Source organism: Somniosus microcephalus, chromosome 7 (genome assembly GCF_052327205.1).
Source record: "Somniosus microcephalus isolate GS21.2 chromosome 7, FLI_Smic_1.0, whole genome shotgun sequence".
NCBI classification, from domain to species: domain Eukaryota; kingdom Metazoa; phylum Chordata; class Chondrichthyes; order Squaliformes; family Somniosidae; genus Somniosus; species Somniosus microcephalus.
In genome coordinates, this window is record NC_140993.1 from 35,773,940 (window position 1) to 35,801,755 (window position 27,816).

At 48.2% G+C, this 27,816-nt stretch overlaps 1 protein-coding gene across 3 annotated transcripts in view; it reads right to left on the minus strand.

Moving 5' to 3' along the window:
- Window positions 1–27,816, minus strand: part of arhgap28 (Rho GTPase activating protein 28) — a 220,593-nt gene that overhangs the window by 68,409 nt on the left and 124,368 nt on the right. For 2 of the 3 annotated variants that reach the window (XM_085992399.1, XM_085992397.1), the window contains 2 exons: window positions 14,492–14,688; window positions 11,229–11,446 (listed from right to left, as the gene is read on the minus strand). In XM_085992399.1, coding sequence (XP_085848525.1) covers window positions 11,229–11,446; window positions 14,492–14,688 — 415 coding nt within the window. Of the gene's footprint in view, window positions 1–11,228; window positions 11,447–14,491; window positions 14,689–14,881; window positions 15,709–27,816 lie in introns of those variants that run through there. The other variant, XM_085992400.1, reaches the window with a different exon arrangement.

The window sequence follows — 27,816 nt, forward strand, 5'->3', positions numbered from 1 at the left end:
CCTGATTCTCAGATGCATTTGCAACCTGACATCTGTCATACGCGCGCTTTTTCTGCTTCATCATATTCTCTATCTCCTTCGTCATCCAGGGAGCCATGAATTTAGTTGTCCTGCCTTTCCCTCTAGTGGGAATGTACCTCAACTGTACCGGAATTATTTCCTTTTTAAAAGCAGCCTCTTCCTTGGTGAAGACAGATGCAAAGTACTCGTTTAGTATCTCAACCATACCCTCTGCCTCCATTACAGTTTTACCTGCCAATCTTTGATCCCAGTTTACCCGGGCCAGATCCGTTCTCATCCCACTGAAATTGGCCTTCTCCCAGTTAACATTTTTACTCTAGATTACTCCCTATCCTTTTCCACAGCTAATCTAAACCTTATGATACTATGATCACTGTTCCCTAAATATTCACCTACTGACACTTGCTCCACCTCATTCCCCAGAACCAGATCCAGCAATGCCTCCTCCCTCGGCGGATCGGAAACAGACTGATCAAGAAAGTTCTCCTGAACACACTTCAGAAATTCTTCCCCTTCTCTGCCCTTAACACTATTACGATCCCAGTCTATATTAGGATAGTTGAAGTCCCCCATTATCACTACTCTATAGTTCTTGCACCTCTCTCTAATTTCTCTGCAACTTTGCTCCTCCATATCTTTCCCACTATTTAGTGGTCTATAGAATACACCTAGTAGTGTAATGGCACCTCTATTATTTCTTAACTCTAGCCAAATAGATTCTGTCCTTGACCCCTCCAGGACATCCTCTCTCTCTGGCACTGTAACTTGTGCCTTGTAGATGGTGGAAAGGCTTTGGGGAGTCAGGAGGGGAGACACTCACCGCAGAATACCCAGCCTATGACCTGCTCTTGTTGCCACAGTATTTATGTGGCTGGTCCAGTTAAGTTTCTGGTCAATGGTGACCCCCAGGATGTTGATGGTGGGGGATCTAGCGATGGTAATGCCGTTGAATTTCAAGGGGCAGTGGTTAGACTCTCGCTTGTTGGAGATAGTCATTGCCTGGGACTTGTGTGGCGCGAATGTTACTTGCCAATATCAGTGACCAGATTATCATGGACTCAATGCTGGCATTGTCAGCACATTCAGATGAGACGTTAAACCAAGACTCCATGGGCTAAAAATTGAGTAGCACCCCAATTGAGGCGCTAACGAAAAATTAGCACCCCCGCACCGGAAATTGAGTGGTTGCGCCCCAAGAGGGAAGCGGGGCACTACTGGAAGCGCCCCGCATCCCTCTTGGGGCGCTGCAAGTGAATATCGTGGCGCTACGTGCCGCGGTATTGCAGGCCTTCCTCCCCTTCTTAAAGGGGAGGGGCCTTGTGCAGCGCGACCTGGGGCCCAGCTGGGCCCCCGGGGATCGGGAGTGCAGGCAAAAGAGCCCAGCACCCAAGAGAAGTGCCGGGCTCTTGGAGCGCAGCCGGCACTCCACGGGGGTGGAGTTCAGGATGCCGGGGACAGGAGCGCAGGCAGGTGCTGGCAGGCGGCCAGCAACTAAAATGGCCGCCCCGCACCTTGCCTTTAAGTTGCGCCTCCCCGGCCGCAGGAATGCCACCCTGACCCTGTCGGACATAGCGTCCGGCGGTAAATCAGGGGGCGCTCCCGAAGATCATGGCCGGGACGTGAGCGGGGCGCTGCGCACACCAATGACGTCATCGCCAGCGGCGCAGCGCTACCGGTTAGCGCCATCACTAACCTCCCACTGAATTTGGCGGGAGGCGTGGGCAGTGCCACGCCCGGGCGCCAGTTGGTTTGTGCCCCACTTAGCGCCCTCTTAAGGCACTAACGGGTGGCGCAACCAACTGAATTTTTCCCCCCATATGCCTTCTCAGGTGGATGTAAAAGATCCATGGCATTATCTTGAAGAAGAGCACTGGAGTTCTCCCAGGTGTCTTGGCCAATATTTATCCCTCAACCAACATCACTGAAACAGATTATCTGGTCAATATCTCATTGCTACTTGTGGATCCTTGCTATGCGCAAATTGGCTACTGTGTTTCTTACAATGCAAGAGTGACTACACTTCCAAAAGTACTTAATTGGCTGTAAAGCGCGTTGGGCCATCCATGGCTCTATGTAAATGCAAGAGTTTAAATTTCTTTCATTTTCATTTACAAGATGGAAAAGTGGCCTAGAACGAGGCCTGCCTGTCCGGGAGTGGCAGAAGGAGGCCCAGCCAATTCTAATGGCCAGACTTCCTTAACAGAAAGTCGGGTGGCCCAGAGGCTGCCTGCTGAGCCCAGGGGAGGGTTTCAGAATGGTCAGTGGTTTGGCCAATGGGAGTGGGGGGGGGCGAACGCATCCAGGGAGCTTTGTAAGACAGTCTCCCTCTTGCACACATTTCAGACCGATTCAAACTCTGCTCTTCAGGGCAAAATGCAAGCCGGTGATTTCAAGAGACTGACCGATGCAGAACACTCAGCATCATTACAATGCAAAATGTCTTTAGTTCACTGTCTTCGTGACGTTGTTATCTGTCACTCCTTAAAGCAGGTAAAAGCACCAGTCATCTAAAACAACATTATTGCATACTGAAAGGGGTCGATTTTAACTCTATGCCCAGCGGAACCCAAGTGCGTAGTCAGGTATAAACAAGCAGGTTTATAATTCGCTCGGTATTGACCCTGTCCCGCCGTCTCCGATATTAATCTGCAGGCGGATGAGGCAGCCGCCTACAGCTGATGGGGGCCTCATTAATTGATACAAATTGGAGTCCTATTCCGCCAATAGGACCCCGATGGCATTTTGAACGAGGCCCTGAACGTGGAAGCTGCTGCAGCTCCTCCCGCCAGGCGGAAGTAGGTCAGCACCTGGTTGGAAGGACGAAGAGACCCTCCGGGCAAGTCACGGAATGTCCTTTGTGGAGGCCCAAGAGAAGCCGGAATGCTCCTCCAGGCCCCACGAGGAAAGTTGCGGCCACCCCTGCCCCAGCCTACTCCACATTTCCCTCCCGCGAGGCATTCCCAAAAACTCCCCACTCCACCACTTACCTGGAAACCAGTGGGGAGGGTGGGGGCGCATCGGTCACACGGTCTACCCCAGCCGGAGCTGCTCTGCGGGTCTTCGCCTACCTGGAAGTGGACCAACGGCATTTAAGTGAGTCTCGGCAATTAAAAATCGCCGTGGCCTCTTTCTGCCTCTGGCGGGCGGGGAATGAACTCGCTGGACTGGAAACACGCTCAGAGTTAAAATCCCAACGGAGCCCCAAAATGCTTCACAACTAATGAAATACTTTTGAAGTGCGCTCACTTTCATTGGCTTGTGCACTCTTTAGCCAACGGTATTGTCGGCCGGCTGTAATCCTAATTTTACTTCTAATCCCTTTGTTTTATCGATGAATGTAATAGGAGGTCGGAGGGGGGGGGGGCGGATTCAAAAAGAGAAAAACATTTGCTTTAAATCGTTGCTGCAACACTCAGAAATTCCAGCTGCAGCGTATTGAGCCGGCCAGGGCAGCTCATTGAGTGGACCAGAGCTCGCCATACACAATGAATTAGGGGACAAATCGTATAAAGTTTGGCAGAAATGGTCCCTGTACAGGAGGTCGGGCAGCTCGCCTCATGAAGTGGTTCCGTAATATAACCCCAGCTTCCAGAGCAGCAAAATCCAACGCCTTTAACACCAGTTGCTTCCAAGTCATTATTTGAACATTTTATTTTTTTGGTTGCCTTGGGCCTTCTCCCAATGATTGGCGGAGGGGGGGGGGGGCGGAGGGAGCTGCACACAGACCAAGACAGTGAAAACCGTATCAACGTGCTTTGCCAGCCCTTAAATCCACCACTGTCCAGACAAGATGAAAGCTTCTGACTCAATTGATGCTGTGTATATTGATGTGCGAAGCAGTGCTGCCCCCAGAGGTGCTGGAGGCAACCTACATGCTACATCACTCTCGGGGCAGCGTTGCTGCCAAGGCGAGGATACCATCGGTGACAGCTTTAAAAAGTAAACAAAACCGCCACACCGCCACTAGAACAGATCAGAAATGAAGAGGTATTGATTAGTCTTGGCCGATAGCGAATCAGCAGCCTGTTTCACCCTCCGCCTGATTTTCTTTCCCATCAATGCCTGTTTTGCGTAACAGCCCAAGACTAACTTACAACCCGAACACTGTTGGACTGACCCATTAGACTTTACTGGCTCGTCACCACAAATAGGATGGCACAGTTGCCAGTCATTACTTAAAAACCAAGCAGAAGAAAGAAACCTGGCCCTGATGTGGTCGTCACAGTAACGCTTCCAGTTCCAAAATCCAATGGTCATCCTTCCTTGTGGAGAGTTCCTCCAGTCCTCGGAACACACCAGTTCTCCAAGTTTCTGTTCAGGAATCCTGGCAGGACGCCACATTGTTGCGTCACCTCGCCCCTCAGAGGGAAGCTCATGAACATGATCACACCCTTACTGCAAACTCATCAAACCTCACGGGTTAGTCATGAGAATCTTTCATCGCATTATATGATACAGTACAGATGGAGGCCATTCGGTCCATCGTGCCTGTGCCGGCTCTTTGGTAGTGTTATCCAACTAGTCCCACTCCCCTGCTCTTTCCCCATCGTCCTGCCCATTTTTTTTTACCTTTCAAGTATTTATTCTATTCCCTTTTGAAAGTTACTATTGAATCTGTTTCCACCACCCTTTCAGGCAGTGAATTCCAGATCACAACAACTCGCTGTGTAAAAAAAATGTTTCCCTCATGTCGCCTCTGGTTCTTTTGCCAATCACCTTAAATCTGTGTCCTCTGGCTACCGACCCTCCTGCCACTGGAAACAGTTTCTCATTTACTCCATCAAAACTGTTCATGATTTTGAACACCTCGATCAAATCTCCTCTAAACTTTCTCTGCTCTAAGGAGAACAACCCCAGCTTCTCCACATAACTGAAGTCCCTGGTCCCATTCTAGAAAATCCCTCCGGCACCCTCTTTGACATCCTTCCTAAAGTGTGGTGCCCAGAGTTGGACACAATACTCCAGCTGAGGCCTCACCAGTGTTTTATAAAAGTTCAGCATAACTTCCTTGCTCTGTGGCCTGGATTTTAGCCTGGAGGCGAGTTCCGTGCGGGGGGGGTGGGGGAGGGGGGGGGTGGGGGGGGAAGACTGTTGTGAGGTCGGAAAAACGTGTTTCTCGAATGGCCTGCAGTTTTTAAACTGCGGGGTTCCTTTAAATTTGTTCCTGTCGGGTTCCCGCCCACAGGCAGCTTACCCGACAGGCCGGAGACCTTTCCGGCGGGAAGCCTGCACCACAAGGTTTTTAAATAGGAAAAACCACACATGCGCGATATTTAGAATGGGCCATGCCGTACCCCCCCCCGACCCAAAAAGAATGGAAAGGAACATCGTCACCCACCCCTCGCCTCGCCTCCGTTAAAACCGGAAGTGGGCGGTTTGGTTTCTGTAATGTTATCTTAGAGTCATAGAGTCATAGAGTAATACAGCACGGATAGAGGCCCTTCGGCCCATCGTGTCCGTGCCGGCCATCAAGCCCTGTCTAATCTAATCCCATATTCCAGCATTTGGCCCGTAGCCTTGTATGGTATGGCATTTCAAGTGCTCATCCAAATGCTTCTTAAATGTTGTGAGGGTTTCTGCCTCCACAACCCTTTCAGGCAGTGAGTTCCAGACTCCAACCACCCTCTGGGTGAAAAAGTTCTTTCTCAAATCCCCTCTAAACCTCCCGCCCTTTACCTTGAATCTATGCCCCCTAGTTATTGACCCCTCTACTAAGGGAAAAAGCTCCTCAGCATCCATCCTATCTATGCCCCTCATAATTTTGTACACCTCAATCATGTCCCCCCTCAGCCTCCTCTGCTCCAAGGAAAACAAACCCAATCTGCCCAGTCTCTCTTCATAGCTGAAGCGCTCCAGCCCTGGTAACATCCTGGTGAACCTCCTCTGCACCCTCTCTAACGCGATCACATCCTTCCTGTAGTGTGGCGACCAGAACTGCACACAGTATTCCAGCTGTGGCCTAACCAGTGTTTTATACAGCTCCATCATCACCTCCTTGCTCTTATATTCAATGCCTCGGCTAATGAAGGCAAGTATCCCATATGCCTTTTTTACCACCTTATCCACCTGTTCCGCCGCCTTCAGGGATCTGCGTACTTGCACACCCAGATCCCTCTGACCCTCCGTCTTGCCTAGGGTCTTTCCATTCATTGTGTATTCCCTTGCCTTGTTAGTCCCCCCAAAGTGCATCACCTCGCACTTTTCCGGGTTAAATTCCATTTGCCACTGTTCCGCCCATCTGACCAACCCATCTATATCGTCCTGCAGACTGAGGCTACCCTCCTCGCTATTTACCACCCTACCAATTTTTGTATCATCCGCGAACTTACTGATCATACCTTTTACATTCATATCCAAGTCATTAATGTAGACCACAAACAGCAAGGGACCCAGCACCGATCCCTGTGATACCCCACTGGCCACAGGCTTCCAGTCACAAAAACAACCTTTGACCATCACCCTCTGCCTTCTGCCACTAAGCCAGTTTTGTATCCAATGTGCCAAGGCACCCTGGATTCCATGGGCTCTTACCTTCTTGACCAGTCTCCTGTGCGGGACTTTATCGAAGGCCTTACTGAAATCCATGTATACCACATCCACTGCGTTACCCTCATCCACACACCTAGTCACCCCCTCAAAAAATTCAATCAAATTAGTCAGACATGATCTTCCCTTGACAAAGCCATGTTGACTATCCCCGATTAATCCTTGCCTCTCCAACTGGAGACAAATTTTGTCCCTCAGAATTTTTTCCAATAATTTTCCTACCACTGTTGTTAGGCTCACTGGCCTGTAGTTCCCCGGTTTTTCCCTACTACCCTTCTTGAATAATGGTACTACATTAGCGGTTCTCCAGTCCTCTGGCACATCCCCTGTGGCCAGAGAGGTCCTGAATATATGTGTTAGAGCCCCCACAATCTCTTCCTTTGCCTCACACAGCAGCCTGGGATACATTTCATCCGGGCCTGGGGATTTATCCATTTTTAGGCCAGCTAAAACCGCCAATACCTCCTCCCTCTCGATGTTAATATGTTTGAGCATATCACAGTCCCCCCGCCCTATTTCTATGTCTACATCGTCCTTCTCCATAGTGAAAACAGATGCAAAAAATTCATTTAGAACCCCTCCTACATCTTCCGGCTCCACACACAGATTGCCACTTTTGTCCCTAATGGGCCCTATTTTTTCCCTAGTTATCCTCTTACCCTTAATATACTTATAAAACATCTTCGGATTTTCCTTTATTTTGCTCGCCAGTGTTATTTCATGGCCCCTCCTTGATCTCCTAATTTCTTTTTTAAGTATCCCCCTGCACTTTTTGTACTCCTCTAGGGCTTCCTCCATCTTTAGCCTTTTGTATCTACCAAAAGCCCTCCTTTTTTTCCTAATCCATTCTCGTATATCCCCTGACATCCAAGGTTCCCTGTGGTTTTTGGAACCACTCTTGACCTTTACGGGAACATGTTGCCATTGTATGATCTCAATCTCCCTTCTGAAAGCCTCCCATTGCTCCGATGCGGATTTTCCTACAAGTAGCTGATCCCAGTCCATTTTGGCCAGATCCTGCCTTATCCTATTAAAATCGGCCTTCCCCCAATTTAGAACCTTTATTTCCGGCCCATCCCTGTCCTTTTCCATGACCACCTTAAATCTTACCATATTATGGTCACTATCACCAAAGTGCTCACCTACTAGCACTTTTTCCACTTGGCCGGCCACATTCCCTAGAATTAGGTCCAGTACCGCCCCCTCTCTTGTAGGACTTTCTACATGCTGGCTCAAAAAGCTCTCCTGGATGCACTTTAAGAATTCTACACCCTCTGAGCCTTTCACACTCTGACTATCCCAGTTAATATTGGGGAAGTTGAAATCCCCCATTATTATTACCCTATTATTTGCACATTTCTCTGAGATTTGCCTACATATCTGTTCCTCTATCTCCCCCTGACTGTTTGGAGGCCTATAGTACACCCCCAGCAAGGTGCTTGCCCCCTTTTTGTTTTTAAGCTCCACCCATATGGCCTCATTAGAGGACCCTGCTAATATATCATCCCTCCTTACTGCAGTAATTGACTCCTTAATTAATATTGCAACACCCCCTCCTCTTATACCTCCCCCTCTGTCTCGCCTGAAGATTCTGTACCCCGGAATATTGAGCTGCCAGTCTTGCCCCTCCCTCAACCATGTCTCCGTGATAGCAACAATATCATACTCCCATGTGTTTATCAACACCTTCAGTTCATCCACCTTATTTGCAAGACTCCTTGCATTAAAATAGATGCCATCCAGCCTTGCCCTTATATATTTGCCCTGTCTACCAAGCTGACTTGTTTTATTCTCTATAATTGGCAGCACATCACCCCCTATTTCAGCTCCCCTCTGTATCCCATCCCCCTGCCAAGTTAGTTTAAACACCCCCCAACAGTGCTAGCAAACCTCCCCGCAAGGATATTTGTCCCGCTCTGGTTCAGGTGCAACCCGTCCGACTTGTACAAGTCCCACCTTTCCCAGAAGCAGGCCCAGTGATCCAGGAAAGTAAAACCCTCCCCCCTACACCAACTCTTTAGCCACGCATTCATCTGCTCTATCCTCCCATTCCTATACTTACTAGCACGTGGCACTGGGAGTAATCCAGAGATTACAACCTTTGAGGTCCTGCTCTTTAATCTGTTACCTAGCTCCCTAAATTCTTGATGCAGGACCTCATCCCCCTTCCTTCCTATGTCGTTGGTCCCAATGTGGACCACGACCTCTGCCTGCTCCCCCTCCCCCTTAAGAATGCCCTGTAGCCGCTCAGTGACATCCCAGACCCTGGCCCCAGGGAGGCAACAAACCATCCTGGAGTCACGTTTGCGGCCACAGAAACGCCTATCTGTTCCCCTTACGATAGAATCCCCTACCACTATTGCTCTCCCACTCCTTTTCCTCCCTTTCTGAGCAGCAGAAGCGTCCCTGGTGCCAGGAAGTTGGCTGCTGCTGCCTTCCCCTGGTGAGTCATCCCCCTCAACAGTATCCAACTTGGTATACTTGTTTGAAAGGGGGATGTCTGCAGGGGTGCCCTGCACTTCCTGCCTGCCTCTGTTGCTCCGCCTGATGGTCACCCCCTGTGCAGCCCTACCCTGAGGCGTGAACAACTCGCTAAACGTGCTATCCACGACCCTCTCAGCATCGCGCATGCTCCAAAATTCATCCACCCGCAGCTCGAGCGCCGCAATGCGGTCTACAAGTAGCTGCAGCTGGATGCATTTCCCGCACACATGGTCGTCAGGGACACTGGCAGCGTCCCTGATTTCCCACATGGAGCAAGAGGAGCAGAACACGGGTCTGAGCTCTCCTGCCATGACTTACTCCTTTAATTAATTAAAAAATTTATTCAATACCCCAGTTACAGGTATACTCTAGGGCGCTTTATTTACCAACTGTCCCCACTACACCAGAGACCCTAGAAATTTAACACCACAGACGTCAAGCTTGTATTGAAAAGAGAGAAATACTCACCAACCAATCACTTACTTGCTCCCTGGTGACGTCACACTCTGATTACTTTTTACCTCTCTCCTCTGCTGTTGATTTGGTGCGCCTCGCTGCTCCCTGTGGTTGGGCCTCGTTGGTGGAGCCGGTTTTTAAGCCGGGCTCCGCCTCCCCTCGCCTCGCTGCTCCCTGTGGTCGGGCCTCGTTGGTGGAGCCGGTTTTTAAGCCGGGCTCTGCCTCACCTCGCCTCGCTGCTCCCTGTGGTCGGGCCTCGTTGGTGGAGCCGGTTTTTAAGCCGGGCTCCGCCTCACCTCGCCTCGCTGCTCCCTGTGGTCGGGCCTCGTTGGTGGAGCCGGTTTTTAAGCCGGGCTCCGCCTCACCTCGCCTCGCTGCTCCCTGTGGTCGGGCCTCGTTGGTGGAGCCGGTTTTTAAGCCGGGCTCCGCCTCACCTCGCCTCGCTGCTCCCAGCTGCTTGACGGTAGCTGTAGTAAAGACAGATCTCTTTACTACAGCTACAGTTATCTGTACAGTTTCTGGGTTCAAATTTTTGGCATTTTAACCTCTGACACGACCCCAACCCACCCTTTATGGGAGTTAAGATTCAGCCCATATACCTCTATTAATAAAGGATCTCATATGCATTTGTAACCGCCTTCTTAACTTGTCCTGCTACCTTCAAAGATTTGTGTTCATACACCCCCCAGGTCTCCCTGTTCTTGCACCCCCTTTAAAGTTCTACCATTTAGTTTATATTGCCTCCCCTCATTCTTCCTATCAAAATGTATCACTTCACACTTCCCTGCGTTACATTTCATCTGCCATCTGCCTGCCCATTTCACCGGTCTGTCAATGTCCTCCTGAAGCTTGTTACTATCCTCCAAACTGTTCACTACATTTCCGAGTTCCGTGTCATTTACAAGCTTTGAAATTGTGCTCTGTACACCCAAGTCCAGGGCATTAATTTACATTTCAGCCCAGTTTCGTGCCGTTTTATTCCCTCTTCTTCTAAAGGCCCTCATGTTTGCTGGGCCTAGTTTCACAGCCAGCAGCAGATCTCATTCTTCAGCAGCGAGTGCTGCTTATGGGTTCAAATCCAACTCCAGAGACTGGAGCACAAAAATCTAGGATGACACTCCAATGCAGTACTGAGGGAGTGCTGCACTGTCGGAGGTGCCGTCTTTCAGATGAAACGTTAAATCGAGGCCCCGTCTGCTCTCTCAGGTGGATGTAAAAGATCCCATGGCATTATTCAAAGAAGAGCAGGCGAGTTATCCCCGGTGTCCTGGCCAATATTTATCCCTCAATCAACACCACTAAAAACAGATTATCTGGTCATTATCACATTGTTGTTTGTGGGAGCTTGCTGTGCGAAAATTGGCTGCCGTGTTTCGCACATTACAACAGTGACTACACTTCAAAAATACTTTATTGGCTGTAAAGCGCTTTGGGACGTTCCAAGGTCATGAAAGGCGACATGAATCAGTCATTCATGAAAGAAAGACTTATGAAATAATACTGAGCAGCCTATGGGTGGCGCTGTCCAGGGAGAGTATAAATACTCGGGCACGGGCCCAGCTTGCGCAGCACATTCTTAACAGGAACTAGTGAAGGACACAATTAGACCTCCATGTTGTAAAACAGTTGATTAAAGCTTTGTTTAATGCTTAGACCAAGTGCCTAGTAGTTTTCTTACGTCAAAAGGCGCTATAGAAATGCAAGTCTTTCTTTGTACTTACCGGAGAGTCAGTGACACCAAACACGTCTCGAACGTCTCGGACTGGCTGCTTGTTCCTTCTCCTCATGGTTTGGGTGTAGGTGTCCAGCCGGCGCTGGACCGCTGCGGCCTGAGCCCGGGTCAGCGTGGACAGCAGAGCCATCCCGTCCTCTCCGGCAGCGCCCGAGACGAGGGTAGACAAGCCCACCTCCTGCAGCCACTCTGCTTCCATTTCTCCCTCTGCAAGGCAACACAAGGTCGCATTTATTAAAGGTGGAAAATTCAACCATCTGAGTTTCTTCGATAGCACCTCCCAAACCCGCGACCTCTTCCACCTAGAAGAACAAGGGCAGCAGGCGCATGGGAACACCACCACCTCCAAGTTCCCCTCCAAGTCACACGCCATCCTGACTTGGAAATATATCACCGATCCTTCATCGTCGCTGGGTCAAAATCCTGGAACTCCCTCCCTAACAACACTGTGGGAGTACCTTCACCACACGGACTGCAGAGGTTCAAGGTGGCGGCTCACCTCCACCTTCGAGGGCAATTAGGGATGGGCAATAAATGCTGGCCGTGACAGCGACGCCCATATCTCACGAACAAATAACAAAAAAAGGAGGCTGAGCAAAGAAATTTAAAAAAGAGAATCTTAGAAATACACATTCATTGTAAAACATTCAAATGTCCTACTTGTGAGGGACGCTGTACAAACACAAGTTGTTGTTTCCAGTGACCCTGCTGCAAAATGTATGCGTGATGTGTGTCAGTGTGAGCGAGTGTGTACGTGAGTATGTGGCCGTACACATCAGGTGAGGGAAGGGTTGAGCTTGGCTGTGATGCCCCTTCATAATTGAATAACCACAGATTCACAAATTAAGAATGGGCACTTCTTCTGTGGATTCTCATGTATCCCATCATGAATCAGGGCCTTCAGGAGAGAGGGGGAGAAAATTGGGAGGGGTGGGGAAATGAAGTACGTACTAAGCAAACAAGCTCCAGTAAAGGAGCTTAGAGATCAAATGGTATCTGGGGAAACACTACCTCACAACCAGTTCACAGGTCCATCTGCCTTCCCCTGATACTTTAATGGTTCTCATGAATGTTCCCACTTACCCTGTGCAACTAATGCCAACAACAGTAATCACTCCAGTTCAAGATAATACAGCTGAACTGGTATGGCCAAACAGACCCATTGAACTTCAACAGGTACTTAGTGGATTCTTGCATTGGACAACACCCTCTTGAAAAGTATTAACTTCTGCCTACAGCCAGTCATGTCTGTTGATACATTCCAGATACAGTATTGGCTAATGTTTAAACTTCAATTTGTTTTATGTCCATTAAGCGGATTTATCATAACAAATCAGAGGGCAGAATTCTCTTTTTTCCCTGGAGAGGCTGGCTTATACTGCTGCAGATGCGGACAGACCTACATTGCCTAACCCAAGCAGCCATCCTTCACATTGTACCTAAACAGCAAGAATCAACAGGATTTTCAACCATCAAAGACTTACCTGACATCTGCATACACACAGCTTCCATCAGAAGTCAATGGATGGTCACCAGGCAGTGCAATTGGTCGAAGCTCCCTTGGTACTTGGGCCAGTTGTACAGCCCCTACCATTACATCGAGTGTGCAGCACAGGAACAGGCCATTCGGCCCAACTGGTCCGTGCCGGTGTTTATGCTCCACGCGAGCCTCCTCCCACCCTATCCGCATATCCTTCTATTCCCCATATGTGCTGATCCAGCTTTCCCTGAAATGCATTGTGCCAAGGCTAAGATTAACTAGCTCAGCATAGAAAAGAAGTCGGAATTGGCACCTTTCTGACCTGCATTCGTGATACAGCGTGCAGCACATTAACTCGATGGAGTTGCGGAGAGAACTTAGAGAGCAGAATACTATATAACATTTGCAGTGATGCACGAACAGATTGATACCATATTTTACAAGGGTGCGTGGTATACACAATGAGTGCTCAGGGTGGAGTGGAGGCACATGAACTTTCAATTAAAAATTGCACATTATAGCCAGTGAGCTAGCTCCAGCCATTAGTCATCCCCCATCCCCCCACTGTAATTGAAGAATGTGACAGAAATTTATGCAAATGAACCTAAAAATACTTGGGGGTGGGGGGTGGGGGGGGGGGGGGGGGGGCGGGGGAGGGAATTTTGGTTGCTTTGCGCTTCCTGTTAGCACCCTCAAAGCAACTAGCGCCCGGGCGCGGCACCACCAACGCCTCCTGCGAAATTCAGCGGGAGGTTAGCAGCGGCGATAACCATTTGCGCCCCGTGGTGCTGCGCCGCCAGCAGTGACTTCATCGACTTGCGCAGCGCCCCGGCCGCGGTCTTCGGTAGCGCCCCCTGACTTACCGCCAGGCGCTATGTCCGACAGGGTCGGGGGGGCCTACCTGCGGCCGGGGCGGCGCTAATTAAAGGGAAGGTGCCGGGCGGCCATTTTTATTGCTGGCCACCTGCCAGCACCTGCCCTCGTTGCTGTCCGCGGCCTCCTCTGCAGCCCCCCGCGGAGTGCCGGCTGTGCTCCGTGAGCCCAGCACTTCTCTTGAGTGCCGGGCTCTTTTGCCGGCACTCCGATCCCTGGTGGCCCAGCTGGGCCCCAGGTCGTGCTGCGCAAGGCCCCTCCCCTTTAAGAAGGGGAGGAAGGCCTGCAGTACCGCTGCATGGTTGCAGTGCCCCAAGAGGGAGGCGGGGCGCTTCCAGTAGCGCCCCGCTTCCCTCTTGGGGCACTACCAATGAATTTCGGCCACGGGGGTGCTAATTTCTTCGGGGCGCTAAAAGTAGGGCCCAAAGGGGGCGCAACTCAATTTTTCCCCCTTACTTCGGCAGCACCAATTAGTGCTTCGCTACAGCAGCAGTTACAGGGTGCAGTAAAACCGCAGTTTAAAATATGGGATAGTCACGAGTGCCTGCTGCCCCTGAACTTAGTACTTCCATTTCTATGCATTGCAGAATAAAACAGAGGACGTACAGTGGTAATGTGACGCATAGTTCACACCAATAGATAGTTCAGGCTTTGCGCTGCATTCGTGATGCTACCTAAAAGGGTCTTGGTATTTTACTGTCTTGTAACACCTTACTATCTATATGTCAAACCTGTGCAATTTGTGTTCCAAGTCTAGTTGCGGTTACATAATAGCCACATATGTGTGGTGTACAAAACAGCTTTGCTTTACGAATTATCAGGCCTTTTTTTTGCTGATGGTTAAATATCACATCTCACTGTTGATCACTAGGAGGCCCACCATCACTCCCAGAACTCACCATCAGGTGTCTTGACCTCCACTAGGTTCTGTTCCTCGTGTCCATTCTGTCTGCTCTCCTTAATGCTCCTCACTTCACTCCAAAAGTCCTCCATTGAGGAGCTCTCCACAGATTCCTGAGATATGGAACGACCAAATACCTGTGAACACTGTAGCTCTCGTGAAACAGATGAGTTCATCCTTCTGAACCGTAGCTTCCTGCAGAGAAAATAAACAGGCCTTTTAACAGAAGCCTTGACTTTATTCACTACAAGCTACAGCACTGCAGAGAATATCGCACAGCTGGTGCCCGCCCACGGGGTCGAAATCCAAACAGTCCCATGTATATCGGATTCATGGATTAGCAGGGTACAAGACGACCTCTTTAATTTCGCATGAAGAAATTTCTTACGATTTTTCTCAGAAGCAGGTTTTAGCTCCACAAATCCCCACGCTGCGCGCGGTCTCAGTCTCTTCTGGGGAACTGCAAAGGTGCTTCCCTTGAGCAGAGAAGAGAACAATCACAACAGAAAATCAACCCACTTCACACTCAGCATGAACCCTGTAACCAGCAGCGGCAAAGTCCTAGAAGCCGACTGCCTGACCACCCCTTAAATCAGCAGAGAGATGCACAGCAGGGAGGGTCCTTGAAGGAGAGAATGGAAAACTAATCAAATAAGCTCAGGAAACTTTGAAATGGAGCACGTATTGAAAGGTATGTTGATCGTCCTTTTACTGGATTTGAAGTACGGCCCAGAGTGGCTGACAAGAGGATATGGTCACTTGATATAACCCATGAGTTATAGGAGTTTCTTCAGACACTGAGCAGTCATGAGGTTCGGATCTCAGCAGTGGTAATGCTTGATCCATCAGCTATAGAATTCCCTAAGCTCATCTCCAGGTGTAATATTGGGGAGTAGCCTCAGAGGAAGTCAGTCAGCCTCCTTTATCTAAGAGCAGCAGCAACATTATAAAGAAGTCCTTGCTCTGTTAATTCACCCTCCAAGCCCAAAACTAAGATGTCAGAAGACAAGGAATTATGATAAAGGAAGAGAGAAAATGTACATCAAAAGAATGAAGAAACAATTATTTTTTTTTAGGAAGAGAGATACTTGCCTCCTTCAAATCTCTATCAGAATGTGATACCCTTTCAGTTCTGCTCCTCCCAGAAGTAACATTCTATGTCCTGACCAAAATGTCTCGCTGAAGTATTTATAGTTTTGAATGACAACAGCTGAGGCTGCCATTTATATGCCCGTCAAAGTGACTGTGGCAAAAAACATCACTCAACGTCTGGTGTTAACGTACTGACATGTGTAATGGTTTGTTGAAGTGCTCATTGGGATACTGCGTCAGTGAGGGAGATAGACATAGACTACATAGGGTTGGATTACAAAGCTGCATACAGCGACTCGGGATTAACTGGTTGACAAAGATTCTTAATAGAAACAAGTTACCGAGAGTGAACGGAGATAAATTGTTAGGTGGGAAACTGTAGCAAAACCCACCAAACCCCGCAGCAGCGGATGCCATAGCTTCTGTCTTTCTGTGAGGGAACACCTTGAGTTGCTCCCTTCCTCTCTCGAATGCAGTGATTCATGCCGAGGTACAGCTCAACAGGGAACAAGAGTCTTCAGCTACCTTGCTAAAAATATTCATTCTGCATGTACCGAGTCTATTAATTAATGGGACCATCACAATCAAGCTTGGTCCTGTCCTCAACCAGCAGCTGCACCCAATGCTAATGCAACACCTCAAAATCTCCCTCTATCTCTCTTACTCTAAATTACACATCAGAAAAAATCAGCTGTGACACAGGAGAGCTTTGAGTTTAATTATTTAATAAAGTGATTTCAGTAACTTTTTTCAACTCAACACAGAGCATTGTGCATCCGCTTCCAGTGACAGACACTGCAGTGTGAAATAACAACAGAAAATGCTGGAAAAACTCAGCAGGCCAGGCAACATCCGTGGAGAGAGAAACAGAGTCGACGTTTCGGGTCGAAACCCTTCTACAGAACTGAGAAAAAAAGGCAGGAAATGAAACAGATTAAAAGGCAGTTTGGGGGCTGGGAAATGGGGGAGGGGATGAAAGAAGAGACATTAAGAGATATTCAAGGCGAGACGAGATAGTAATAGGACAGGTAAAGAAACAGACAATGGCTCTGGATGAAGTGTGAAATGCGCTGGCAGAGTGAAAGACAGCTGCCATGTGGGAGAGAGGGAAAAAGGAAAAGGTGAATGTGAGGCAGTTTCCCCAGAATTCCCCACTCATTATCCTGTCCACATGTAGTTTATTTTGCCGGGGTTCTTTTGCTCGCACACGCAGCAGTCTGTAGCAAGAAAACCACTGAAACAATTAAACTGTTAGATCTTTTCATTCAAGATGTTGGATCCAAGAAAAAAATTACCAAGGCAGCAAAACGGCAGGAAATGTTGGTTATCCATAACATTTGCAACCTACTGCTTATCTTTCTCTCATTTCTGATTTTCGCTCCTCCTTGGGTGCTCAATTGGATTTGCTAGTCTTCTTGCAGTTAAAGACAGCTAAAATAATGAGAACCTATGAGGTAGATTTTCCTCCCAAGTGCACCCACCAATCTCTTCCCTTTGATTTGATATTTCTGTCTCTCTTACCCGTTCCTCTCCCTCCCTTTACTGTCTGTACATTTTGCTGCCTCCTCTCTGCCCATTTTTCTATCACTTGCTACCTTTTTTATTGCTGCCTTTTCTCTTTATCCCTTTGTTAGCGCCACTCTTCCCACCTTCTCTATCGATCTCTTTGCTGCCTCCTTAACAGATTATCTGGTCATTTCACATTGCTGTTTGTGGGAGCTTGCTGTGCGCAAATTGGTTGTCGCATTTCTTGTACTACAACAGTGACTACACTCCAAAAGTACTTCATTGGCTGTAAAGCGGTGGTCGTGAAAGGTGCTATATAAATGCAAGTCTTTCTTCCTTTCTCCTCTTTCCCCAACTTCTCGATCTGTCCCTTTGCTTATTAGGCACCAAAACGTTAAATTATTTTGTTTGACACTGCACATCATTTGTTCCAATTGTTGCTCCTCACTTCCTGAAGACACTGGTTCGTCGCAGGCTACGGCTCCATGGGCTACAGCTGCCTTCCGGTACCTCATTCCCAGTGTCCACTCTTCACTAGTGAGCCTAGACATTGAGTGTTGGCAGGCTATTTTAGCAATGGGTCATCACAGCAAAACCTGGTCCTGCCCTCACCCCACAACCACACATGCAGTGTCCAGAAGGAGCACAAACTCTGGCCGATTTAATTTCCACTCTCTGATCTAAGGGCACCGAGGGAAGTGTAGCACCCCTGTTACCTTCCCACCGATACCCATTAACCCAGTACAGATTGGGGCTGAACCTGGGACCTTCTGCTTTAGTTCCACACTGGGCAGGACATCTACCCACTGAGTTCAGGTATAGCAAACAACGGCTATTAAAAATTATGTTTTTTTTAAAAGGATGTTTTTCTTCTTTTCTTCTGCTGCTCAGAGTGACTCCTGTAGTCGTTTATTCAGGAGCAGTGGCATGCTGCTGCTGCCTCAGTGACAACACGAGCCAAGAACTACAACTGTGTCCTTGTCTTGGTGGGTCAATCAATCATCAGTAAAACTGCCCGACTAGTTATACATTACCAGATGTACAAGTTTCCTTCCCCTTACTCTATATGCAAATGCCACTTGTATGCAACTTTGACTACTCTATGTATCCACATGAAAAATATCCTTTTCTTACCCTCTCTTCTCTCACTTCCCTACTCCCCTCATTTCTATTGATCCGCTATCTCTGTCCGCTTTTTCCCTTTCCCTCTCAAGACACACAACATGCTCACAGACACAACACGCACAGACACACATCGCACACACACACACACACACACACACACCACGCACACAACACGCACAGACACACAACATGCACCCACACAGACAACGACACACAAAGCACACCACATACACATACATACACATACAGACACGAACAGTCTCTCTTCCCCCTTTTTCCCATCTCTCAGCCTTGGGTTTCCTGAATTCCGGCGGTCCGAGTGTCCAGCGTGATCTACATTGTGCGATGCAGGCTCAGCACATGGAAGCTTCTTTTTTGAGGTACTGCTGTTATAAATAGAAACATTCCCACCAGTTGTTCATTGCAATATTCCAAGAGAAACCAAAGTGACTGCGACAGTCAATAAAAGGGATCCCAGGGACCTTATTAATTATTATAAATCGTCACAGTCCCCCTGACCAATAGGATTGTGATTTCCTGACCTTGGGAGATACTCTGAGCTGCCTGGAATGCACGGTCAGTTTCTATAGCAACTCTCATTAGATTATAGAGCTCAGAAAATATTAAAATGGCAACTTTGAGCTTACAATTCTGTTATAAATTCCTTTAATGTCAAATTATCAAGTTTTTTCGTTCCTGTCTGCGCTGGTCTCTTTCTCGGTAAACGCACTGCACGGGGCGACGCTCAGTTATACAGATCATCACGGTCCAGGTTCGAATCCGTGTGGGGGCACAACAGTCAGCTTCAATTCCACGCCTTACCGCTAACCATTGACCCCTCACCGCCAACCACTGACCCCTCGCCGCCAACCACTGACCCCTCGCCGCCAGCCACTGACCCCTCGCCGTCAACCACTGACCCCTCGCCGCCAGCCACTGACCCCTCGCCGCCAGCCACTGACCCCTCGCCGCCAACCAGTGACCCCTCGCCGCCAACCAGTGACCCCTCGCCGCCAACCACCGACCCCCTGCCGCCAACCACCGACCCCTCACCGCTAACCACCGACCCCTCACCGCTAACCACCGACCCCCTCGCCGCTAACCACCGACCCCCTCGCCGCTAACCACCGACCCCCTCACCGCTAACCACCGACCCCTCACCGCTAACCACCGACCCCTCACCGCTAACCACCGACCCCTCACCGCTAACCACCGACCCCCTCACCGCTAACCACCGACCCCCTCACCGCTAACCACCGACCCCCTCACCGCTAACCACCGACCCCCTCACCGCTAACCACCGACCCCCTCACCGCTAACCACCGACCCCCTCACCGCTAACCACCGACCCCCTCACCGCTAACCACCGACCCCCTCACCGCTAACCACCGACCCCCTCACCGCTAACCACCGACCCCCTCACCGCTAACCACCGACCCCCTCACCGCTAACCACCGACCCCCTCACCGCTAACCACCGACCCCCTCACCGCTAACCACCGACCCCCTCACCGCTAACCACCGACCCCCTCACCGCTAACCACCGACCCCCTCACCGCTAACCACCGACCCCCTCACCGCTAACCACCGACCCCCTCACCGCTAACCACCGACCCCCTCACCGCTAACCAGTGACCCCTCACAGCTAGGGTGGATTGGGAAAATAGATTAAAGGGTAAGATGATACATGATCAGTGGTGTACATTTAAGGAGTTATTTTACAACTTCCAAAAAATATATATTCCACTGAGAAGAAAAGGGTGTAAAAGAAAAGACAGCCATCCGTGGCTAAGTAAAGAAATTAAGGATAGTATTCGACTAAAAACAAGGGCATATAAGGTAGCCAAATCTAGTGGGAGGATAGAGGATTGGGAAAACTTTAAAAGACAGCAAAAAATAACAAAAAGATTGATTAAGGGTAGATTATGAAAGTAAATTAGCAAAAAATATAAAAACAGATAGTAAGAGTTTTTATAGTTATATAAAAAGAAAAAGGGTGGCTAAAGTAAATGTTGGTCCCTTAGAGGATGAGACCGGGAAATTAATGGTGGGAAATATGGAGATGGCAAAAACACTGAATGAATATTTTACATCAGTCTTTACAGTAGAAGACACTAAGAATATCCCAACACTGGACAAACAGGGGGCTAAAGGGGGGGGGAGGAGCTAAACACGATCAAAATCACTAAGGAAGTGGTACTCGGTAAAATAATGGGACTCAAGGTGGATAAATCATCTGGACCTGATGGCTTACATCCTAGGGTCTTGAGGGAAGTGGCGGTAGGGATTGTGGATGCATTGGTAATAATTTTCCAAAACTCCCTGGACTCGGCAAAGGTCCCGGCAGACTGGAAAACTGCTAATGTAACACCCTTATTTAAAAAGGGCAGTAGACAGAAGGCTGGAAACTATAGACCGGTTAGCCTAACACCTGTGGTAGGTAAAATTTTAGAGTCCATTATTAAGGAGACAGTAACAGGACATTTGGATAATCATAATTTAATAGGACAAAGTCAGCATGGTTTTATGAAGGGGAAGTCATGTTTGACAAATTTGCTGGAGTTCTTTGAGGAAGTAACATATAGGGTGGATAAAGGGGAACCAGTGGACGTAGTGTATTTAGACTTCCAAAAGGCATTTGACAAGGTGCCACACAAAAGATTATTGCTTAAGATAAAAAATCACGGGATTGGGGGTAATATTCTGGCATGGATAGAGGATTGGCTATCTAACAGAAGGCAGAGAGTTGGGATAAATGGTTCATTCTCAGACTGGCAATCATTAACTAGTGGTGTTCCGCAGGGGTCAGTGCTGGGTCCCCAACTCTTTACAATCTATATTAACGGTTTGGAGGAGGGGACCGAGTGTAACATATCAAAGTTTGCAGAGGATACTAAGATGGGAGGGAAAGTAGTGAGTGAGGAGGACATAAAAAACCTGCAAGTGGACATCGACAGGCTAAGTAAGTGGGCAGAGATTTGACAGATGGAATACAATACTGGAAAGTGTGAGGTTATGCACTTTGGCAGGAAAAATCGTAGAGCAAGTTATTATCTTAATGGCAAGAAACTGGAAAGTACTGAAGTACAAAGGGATCTGGGGGTCCTGGTGCACGAAACTCAAAAGGTTAGTATGCAGGTGCAGCAAGTGATTAAGAAGGCCAATGGAATGTTGGCTTTCATTGCTAGGGGGATAGAATATAAAAATAGGGAGGTATTGCTTCAGTTGTACAAGGTATTGGTGAGACCGCACCTGGAATACTGCGTACAGTTTTGGTGTCCATACTTAAGAAAGGACATACTTGCTCTCGAGTCAGTACAAAGAAGGTTCACTCGGTTAATCCCGGGGATGAGGGGATGGACATATGAGGAGAGGTTGAGTAGATTGGGACTCTACTCATTGGAGTTCAGAAGAATGAGAGGCGATCTTATTGAAACATATAAGATTGTGAAGGGGTTGGATCGGGTGGATGCGGGGAGGATGTTCCCGATGATGGGTGAAACTAGAACTAGGGGCATAGTCTTAGAATAAGGGGCTGCTCTTTCAAAACTGAGATGAGGAGGAACTACTTCATTCAGAGGGTGGTAGGTCCATGGAATATGCTGCCCCAAAAAGCTGTAGAAGCTACATCATTACATAAATTTAAAACAGAAATAGACAGTTTCCTAGAAGTAAAGGGAATTAAGGGTTACGGGGAGCGGGCAGGAATTTGGACATGAGTCTAGGTTCGGATCGGTCATGGCCCTGTGGGTAGCGGAGCGGGCCCAGGGGCCGTGTAGCCTGATCCTGCTCCTATTTCGTGTGTCTAATTCTGTTAGATTCAGGAGATGGTTCTGTGATAGTGGATTGGCAGTTAGGATCAGATCAGCCATGATCTTATTGAATGGCGGAGCAGGCTCGAGGGGCCGATTGGCCTACTCCTGCTCCTATTTCTTATGTTATGTTCTTATGTTCTAACTAGTGACCCCTCACCGCTAACCAGTGACCCCCTCACTGCTAACCAGTGACCCCCCTCACCGCTAACCAGTGACTCCCTCACCGCTAACCAGTGACTCTTGCTGAGAAGTGCACATGTAGTGACTTACAGTGAAGACAAAATTGCCCTCAGCTGTGATGCCCCTCTTTTCAACCCCTCCTCCCCACTATAATCAAATAGCCTGCAGACACTGGTTTATGCTTACACATAAAGAATGGCCAGTTGGCTAATGGAGGACAGGTGTCCATGGAACCAAAGCCCAGCAAGAGTCGCACCTTCAGTTCTCTCCTTCTTGAATCTTGTGTTAGAAGCTAGGAGAGAGTGGCAGCAACAATATTAATTTATTCTGTAGTTACCCCACAACATGTCCATCCTAGAGCCAGTAAGAGACTGAAATTGCCGACTGGGGGAGATGCAGCGCGACTATAAATTACACACATGTAGAAAACATTCCCTCATGTTGTGGAAAAGTCCTGTTCCCCTTCGGTTGTGTATGAACTTGCCTGCCATTTTTGGAGGAAGGTGAAAAGTGCACTGGTGTGAAAGGTGAGTCATCAAAATATTTGAATTTGGATATTAAAGTATATCTAATCGACACAGTTTCTTGGCACAGAAAGATATAGTCCTAGTCCTCCAAAACTCTGCCTCCATGTTTCCGGACGGCAGTTGTTGCTGATGATTCTGCCATTCCCATTTACACCTCCTCCAGACCCATCTTTTGTTTCTTTCATTGTCCGATTACCATCTCCTTGCTCCATCATCCCTTTTGTCATTCAATCTCTCCTGCCCATCACAGACCTTCCCTTTTGTTCTTTCCTCCCCTCCCCGCATTCCCTGCCCCTGCACTTGCTTAAAACCGGATACATCTCTAACTTTTTCCAGTTCTGACGAAAGGTCATCGACCTGAAACGTTAACTCTGTTTCTCTCTCCACAGATGCTGCCTGACCTGCTGAGTATTTCCAGCATTTTCTGTTTTTATTTCCTCCATATCTCTTATTTGTTTTGACAGTAGCACCGGTGCACATATATAGATGATAAAATCCCACCCTCGACACCCAACTGAGCATCCAAACTCTTTCATAGTATCGTTTACCAGGCTGACAGACTCAGCAATATCACAGCATGTATACAAACAGCACACGGGGCGGAGGCAATTTTGGGCGATGGTGTAAAATGGGCGATAAGTGGGTAGCACCCTCATCTCTGAGTCAGAAGGTTGTGGGTTCAAGTCCCACTCCAGAGACTTGAGCACAAAAAGCCAGGCTGACACTCCAGTGCAGTGCTGAGGGAGTGCTGCACTGTCGGAGGTGCCGTCTTTCGGATGAGACGTTAAACCGAGGCCCTGTCTGCCCTCGCAGGTGGACGTAAAAGATCCCAAGACACTATTTCAAAGAAGGGCAGAGGGAGTTATCCCCGGTGTCCTGACCAACGTTCATCCCTCAAATCAACATCACTAAAAAAAAGATTATCTGGTCATTATCACATTGCTGTTTGTGGGACCTTGCTGTGCGCAAATTGGCTGCCGCGTATCCCACTTTACAACAGTGACTCCACTTCAAAAAGTGCTTCATTGGCTGTAAGCACTTTGAGACGTCCGGTGGTCGTGAAAGGCGCTATATAAATGCAAGTCTGTCTTTCTTATAACAATTGCGGTGGCATAGCGGTTAGCACTGTTGCCTCACAGCGCTAGGGACCCGGGTTCGAATCCGGCCTCGGGCGACTGTCTGTGTGGAGTTTGCACATTCTCCCCGTGTTTGCGTGGGTTTTCTCCGGGTGCTCCGGTTTCCTCCCACAGTCCAAAGATGTGCGGGTTAGGTTGATTGGCTATGATAAATTGACTCTTAGTGTTAGGGGGATTAAATACATGGGGTTATGGGGATAGGGTGGGATATGTGTTGGCGTAGGGGTTACGGGGATCGGGTGGGATATGTGTCGGTGCAGGCTCGATGGGCCGAAATGGCCTCTATCTGCACTGTGCGGATTCTGTGAATTTGGCCATCTATTATAAGCCACGCCCACTTTCCCTTCCTTTGACTCCATTAGAAAGGAAATTCAACTGTAGTGTATAATGGACGGGTGATTTGATAGCAGCCATTTTACCCCATCGCCCAGTGTTATAATTATCCCAGGGCGTCAACCTGTTTACAAGTGACCAGCATCATGATCATATATATATTTGTACTCCATGATTACTGGACACAGTAAATAAAAACTCGCAATGGTGACTTTTCTTGGTGAACAGTTAGTAAAGAAATGACACGAGAAGAATGCAGGCGTGTCACATGCAGGTCCTTCAGTCTCATGTCTTTAGAATGCAGACAGTAGAATTTAGAGTGCACTGGTGGTGAGGGAATGGTTATTTGGGCAGCTATTTCAGACACCCACATGGGCAGCTGCAAGATTATCACCAGGGTAGCCCCCCTTCTCCCCGCCACACCTTCAAAGTATCCCATTCACCATTGTGTTAACAACCCTGCCTACTGGCTAACACATTCAGTCTACAACCCGCGACAGATTTAATGCTTGTGGTTTGACACACCGGGCAATGGTGTCTCCTTCTGATTTCTAGTGCTTAAAAATAGAACAATGACTTCAGTCAGGGCAATGAGAGCACTAAATTGGTATCTGTATCTCCAGGGCTAGGGAGTTAATAAACATCAGTCCGGGTTTCCTCTCCCGATTGCGATCCAGTGACCTCTTAGAACAAGTTAAGAGAGGATCAGACTCGGTCTTGATGATCATTGCAGTCAAATAGTCCGCTCTGCTAACCCCAACCATCTAGGCTCCCACTTGAAGAGCGAGTGCCAGAGTGAGGTGCCAGAAAGACGCCAGTGTCTCTGTGGGACTCGATTCCAACATGACTCACTGTCTTCAGGAGAGGAAGGCATCCAGTATAAACACAAAAATACAATCCAGCTACACTGCGCCATGACATGTTATATGGGGTGCAGAAGAATGTGAAATAAATGCTCAGAAACTCCATGAGCATAAAATTACATTGTGAATCCTGGCACAAAAATGCTTTCATCTATATTTAACTGAGGATACTGGTTAATAACTCAGTTAAATTGGCAGACAGGGGAATTTCATCATTCATAAGCTAATATTTACAGCGTGTAATTTGAAGTCTAACGTTTTTTAATTTTCTGACTTAGTCACTGGGAGTCCTCAACAGCTGGAAACAAGAATTTACACACAGGTACGATAGCATAGTGGTTATGTAACTGGACTAGTAATCAAGAGACCTGGACTAATGGACTAACGAGATGTGAGTTCAAATCCCATCCCTGGCAGCTGGGGCATTTAAATTCAGTTAATTAACTAAGTCTGTAATAAAAAGCTAGTGTCAGTAATGGTGACCATGAAACTACCGGATTGTTGTAAAAACCCATATAAGAAATAGGAGCAGGAATAGGCCAATCGGCCCCTCGAGCCCACTCCGCCATCCAATAAGATCATGGCTGATCTGATCCTAACCGCCAATCCACTATCACAGAACCATCTCCTGAATCTAACAGAATTAGACACACGAAATAGGAGCAGGATCAGGCTACACGGCCCCTGGGCCCGCTCCGCTACCCACAGGGCCATGACCGATCCGAACCTAGACTCATGTCCAAATTCCTGCCCGCTCCCCGTAACCCTTAATTCCCTTTACTTCTAGGAAACTGTCTATTTCTGTTTTAAATTTATGTAATGATGTAGCTTCTACAGCTTTTTGGGGCAGCATATTCCATGGACCTACCACCCTCTGAGTGAAGTAGTTCCTCCTCATCTCAGTTTTGAAAGAGCAGCCCCTTATTCTAAGACTATGCCCCCTAGTTCTAGTTTCACCCATCATCGGGAACATCCTCCCCGCATCCACCTGATCCAACTCCTTCACAATCTTATATGTTTCAATAAGATCGCCTCTCATTCTTCTGAACTCCAATAAGTAGAGTCCCAATCTACTCAACCTCTCCTCATATGTCCATCCCCGGGATTAACCGAGTGAACCTTCTTTGTACTGACTCAAGAGCAAGTATGTCTTTTCTTAAGTATGGACACCAAAACTGTATTCACTAATGTCCCTTAGGGAAGGAAATCTGCCATCTTTACCTGGTCTGGCCTATATGGTGACTCCAGACCCACAGCAATGTGGTTGACTCTTAACTGCCCTCTGCGGTTCAAGGCAGCGGCTCACCTTCTCAAGGGCAATTAGGGATGGGCAATAAATGCCAGTGACGCCCACATCCCATGAACGAATAAAAGAACAGGCAATTCAGCCCAACAGGTCTATACCGGTGCTTAGGTGCCACCCGAGCCTCCTCCCACCCTACATCATCTAACCTTATCAGCTTAACCTTCAATTCCTATCTAGCTTCCCCTAGTTCTAAAAATTACCACTCAATGACAGGATCAGGGGCTGCGCCACACAGCGGTAGCATGTCACTCATACCCGTGACTCACTAAACAGCAGGCACCCAATCTCAGTCTTCCCTCCTTTCACAATCTACTAGTCCTTAAAAGCGAAGTTTGACCTCACCTAACCATTACTGTTTGATTTAACTTGAGGAGCAGAGTGAGAGGAGACGAGAACCAGCTGAAGAAGTGGAGGTCATCTGCTCCACAGCAGTGGGTAATGCAGGAGGCTGATGCTGCTGTTTATTGTGGCCGAGTGCTCAGCTCACTCCTGTGGGCCAACGACGTCGTTTTCCTACTGCACTTCTGTAAAACCTTGGCCAGAAGTGGAAGCCATGATTGTGACTTTTCAAATAACCGAGTTGTTTCTACGTTGTGCCCGCAGTGTAAATGGCATCAGAAAACAAGAGAACTACTTCTACTTGAAGAAGTTCTGTAATATAAAGTGGGCAAGAGAAAGTTCCTCCTTAATACTTTACTGCTGATTATACAAGGGACCCCCTCCCTCCCTCAGTGAGAACAGTTTTTCAATCTGTTAACTAGTTAGAATCATAGAATGGTTACAGCACAGAAGGAGGCCATTCAGCCCGTCAAGTCCGTGCCGGCTCTCTGCAAGAGCACTTCAGTTAGTCCCACTCCCCACCCTTTCCATGAAGCCTTGCAATTTTTTTCCCCCTCAGGTACTTATCCAATTCCCTTTTGAAAGCCACGATTGAATCTGCCTCCACCACCCTCTCAGGAAGTGCATTCCAGATCCTAACCACTCGCTGTGTAAAAATGTGTTTCCTCATGTCGCCTTTGGTTATTATGCCAATCAGCTTAAATCTGTGACCTCTGGTTCTCGACCCTTCCGCTAATGGGAACAGTTTCTCTCCATCTACCCTGTCTGGACCCCTCATGATTTGAACACCTCTATCAAATCTCCTCTCAACCTCCTCTGCTCTAAGGAAAACAATCCCAGCTTCTCTAGTCTATCCACGCAACTGAAGTCCCTCATCCCTGGAACCATTCTTGTAAATCTTTTCTGCACCCTCTCTAAGGCCTTCTAAAGTGCGGTGCCCAGAATTGGACACAATACTCCAGTTGAGGCCGAACCAGTGTTTTATAAAAGGTTCATCATAGCTTCCTTGCTTTTGTACTCTATGCCTCTATTCATGAAGCCCAGGATCCCGTATGCTTTTTTTAACCGCTTTCTCAACCCTTTTCTCAACCTGCCCTGCCAC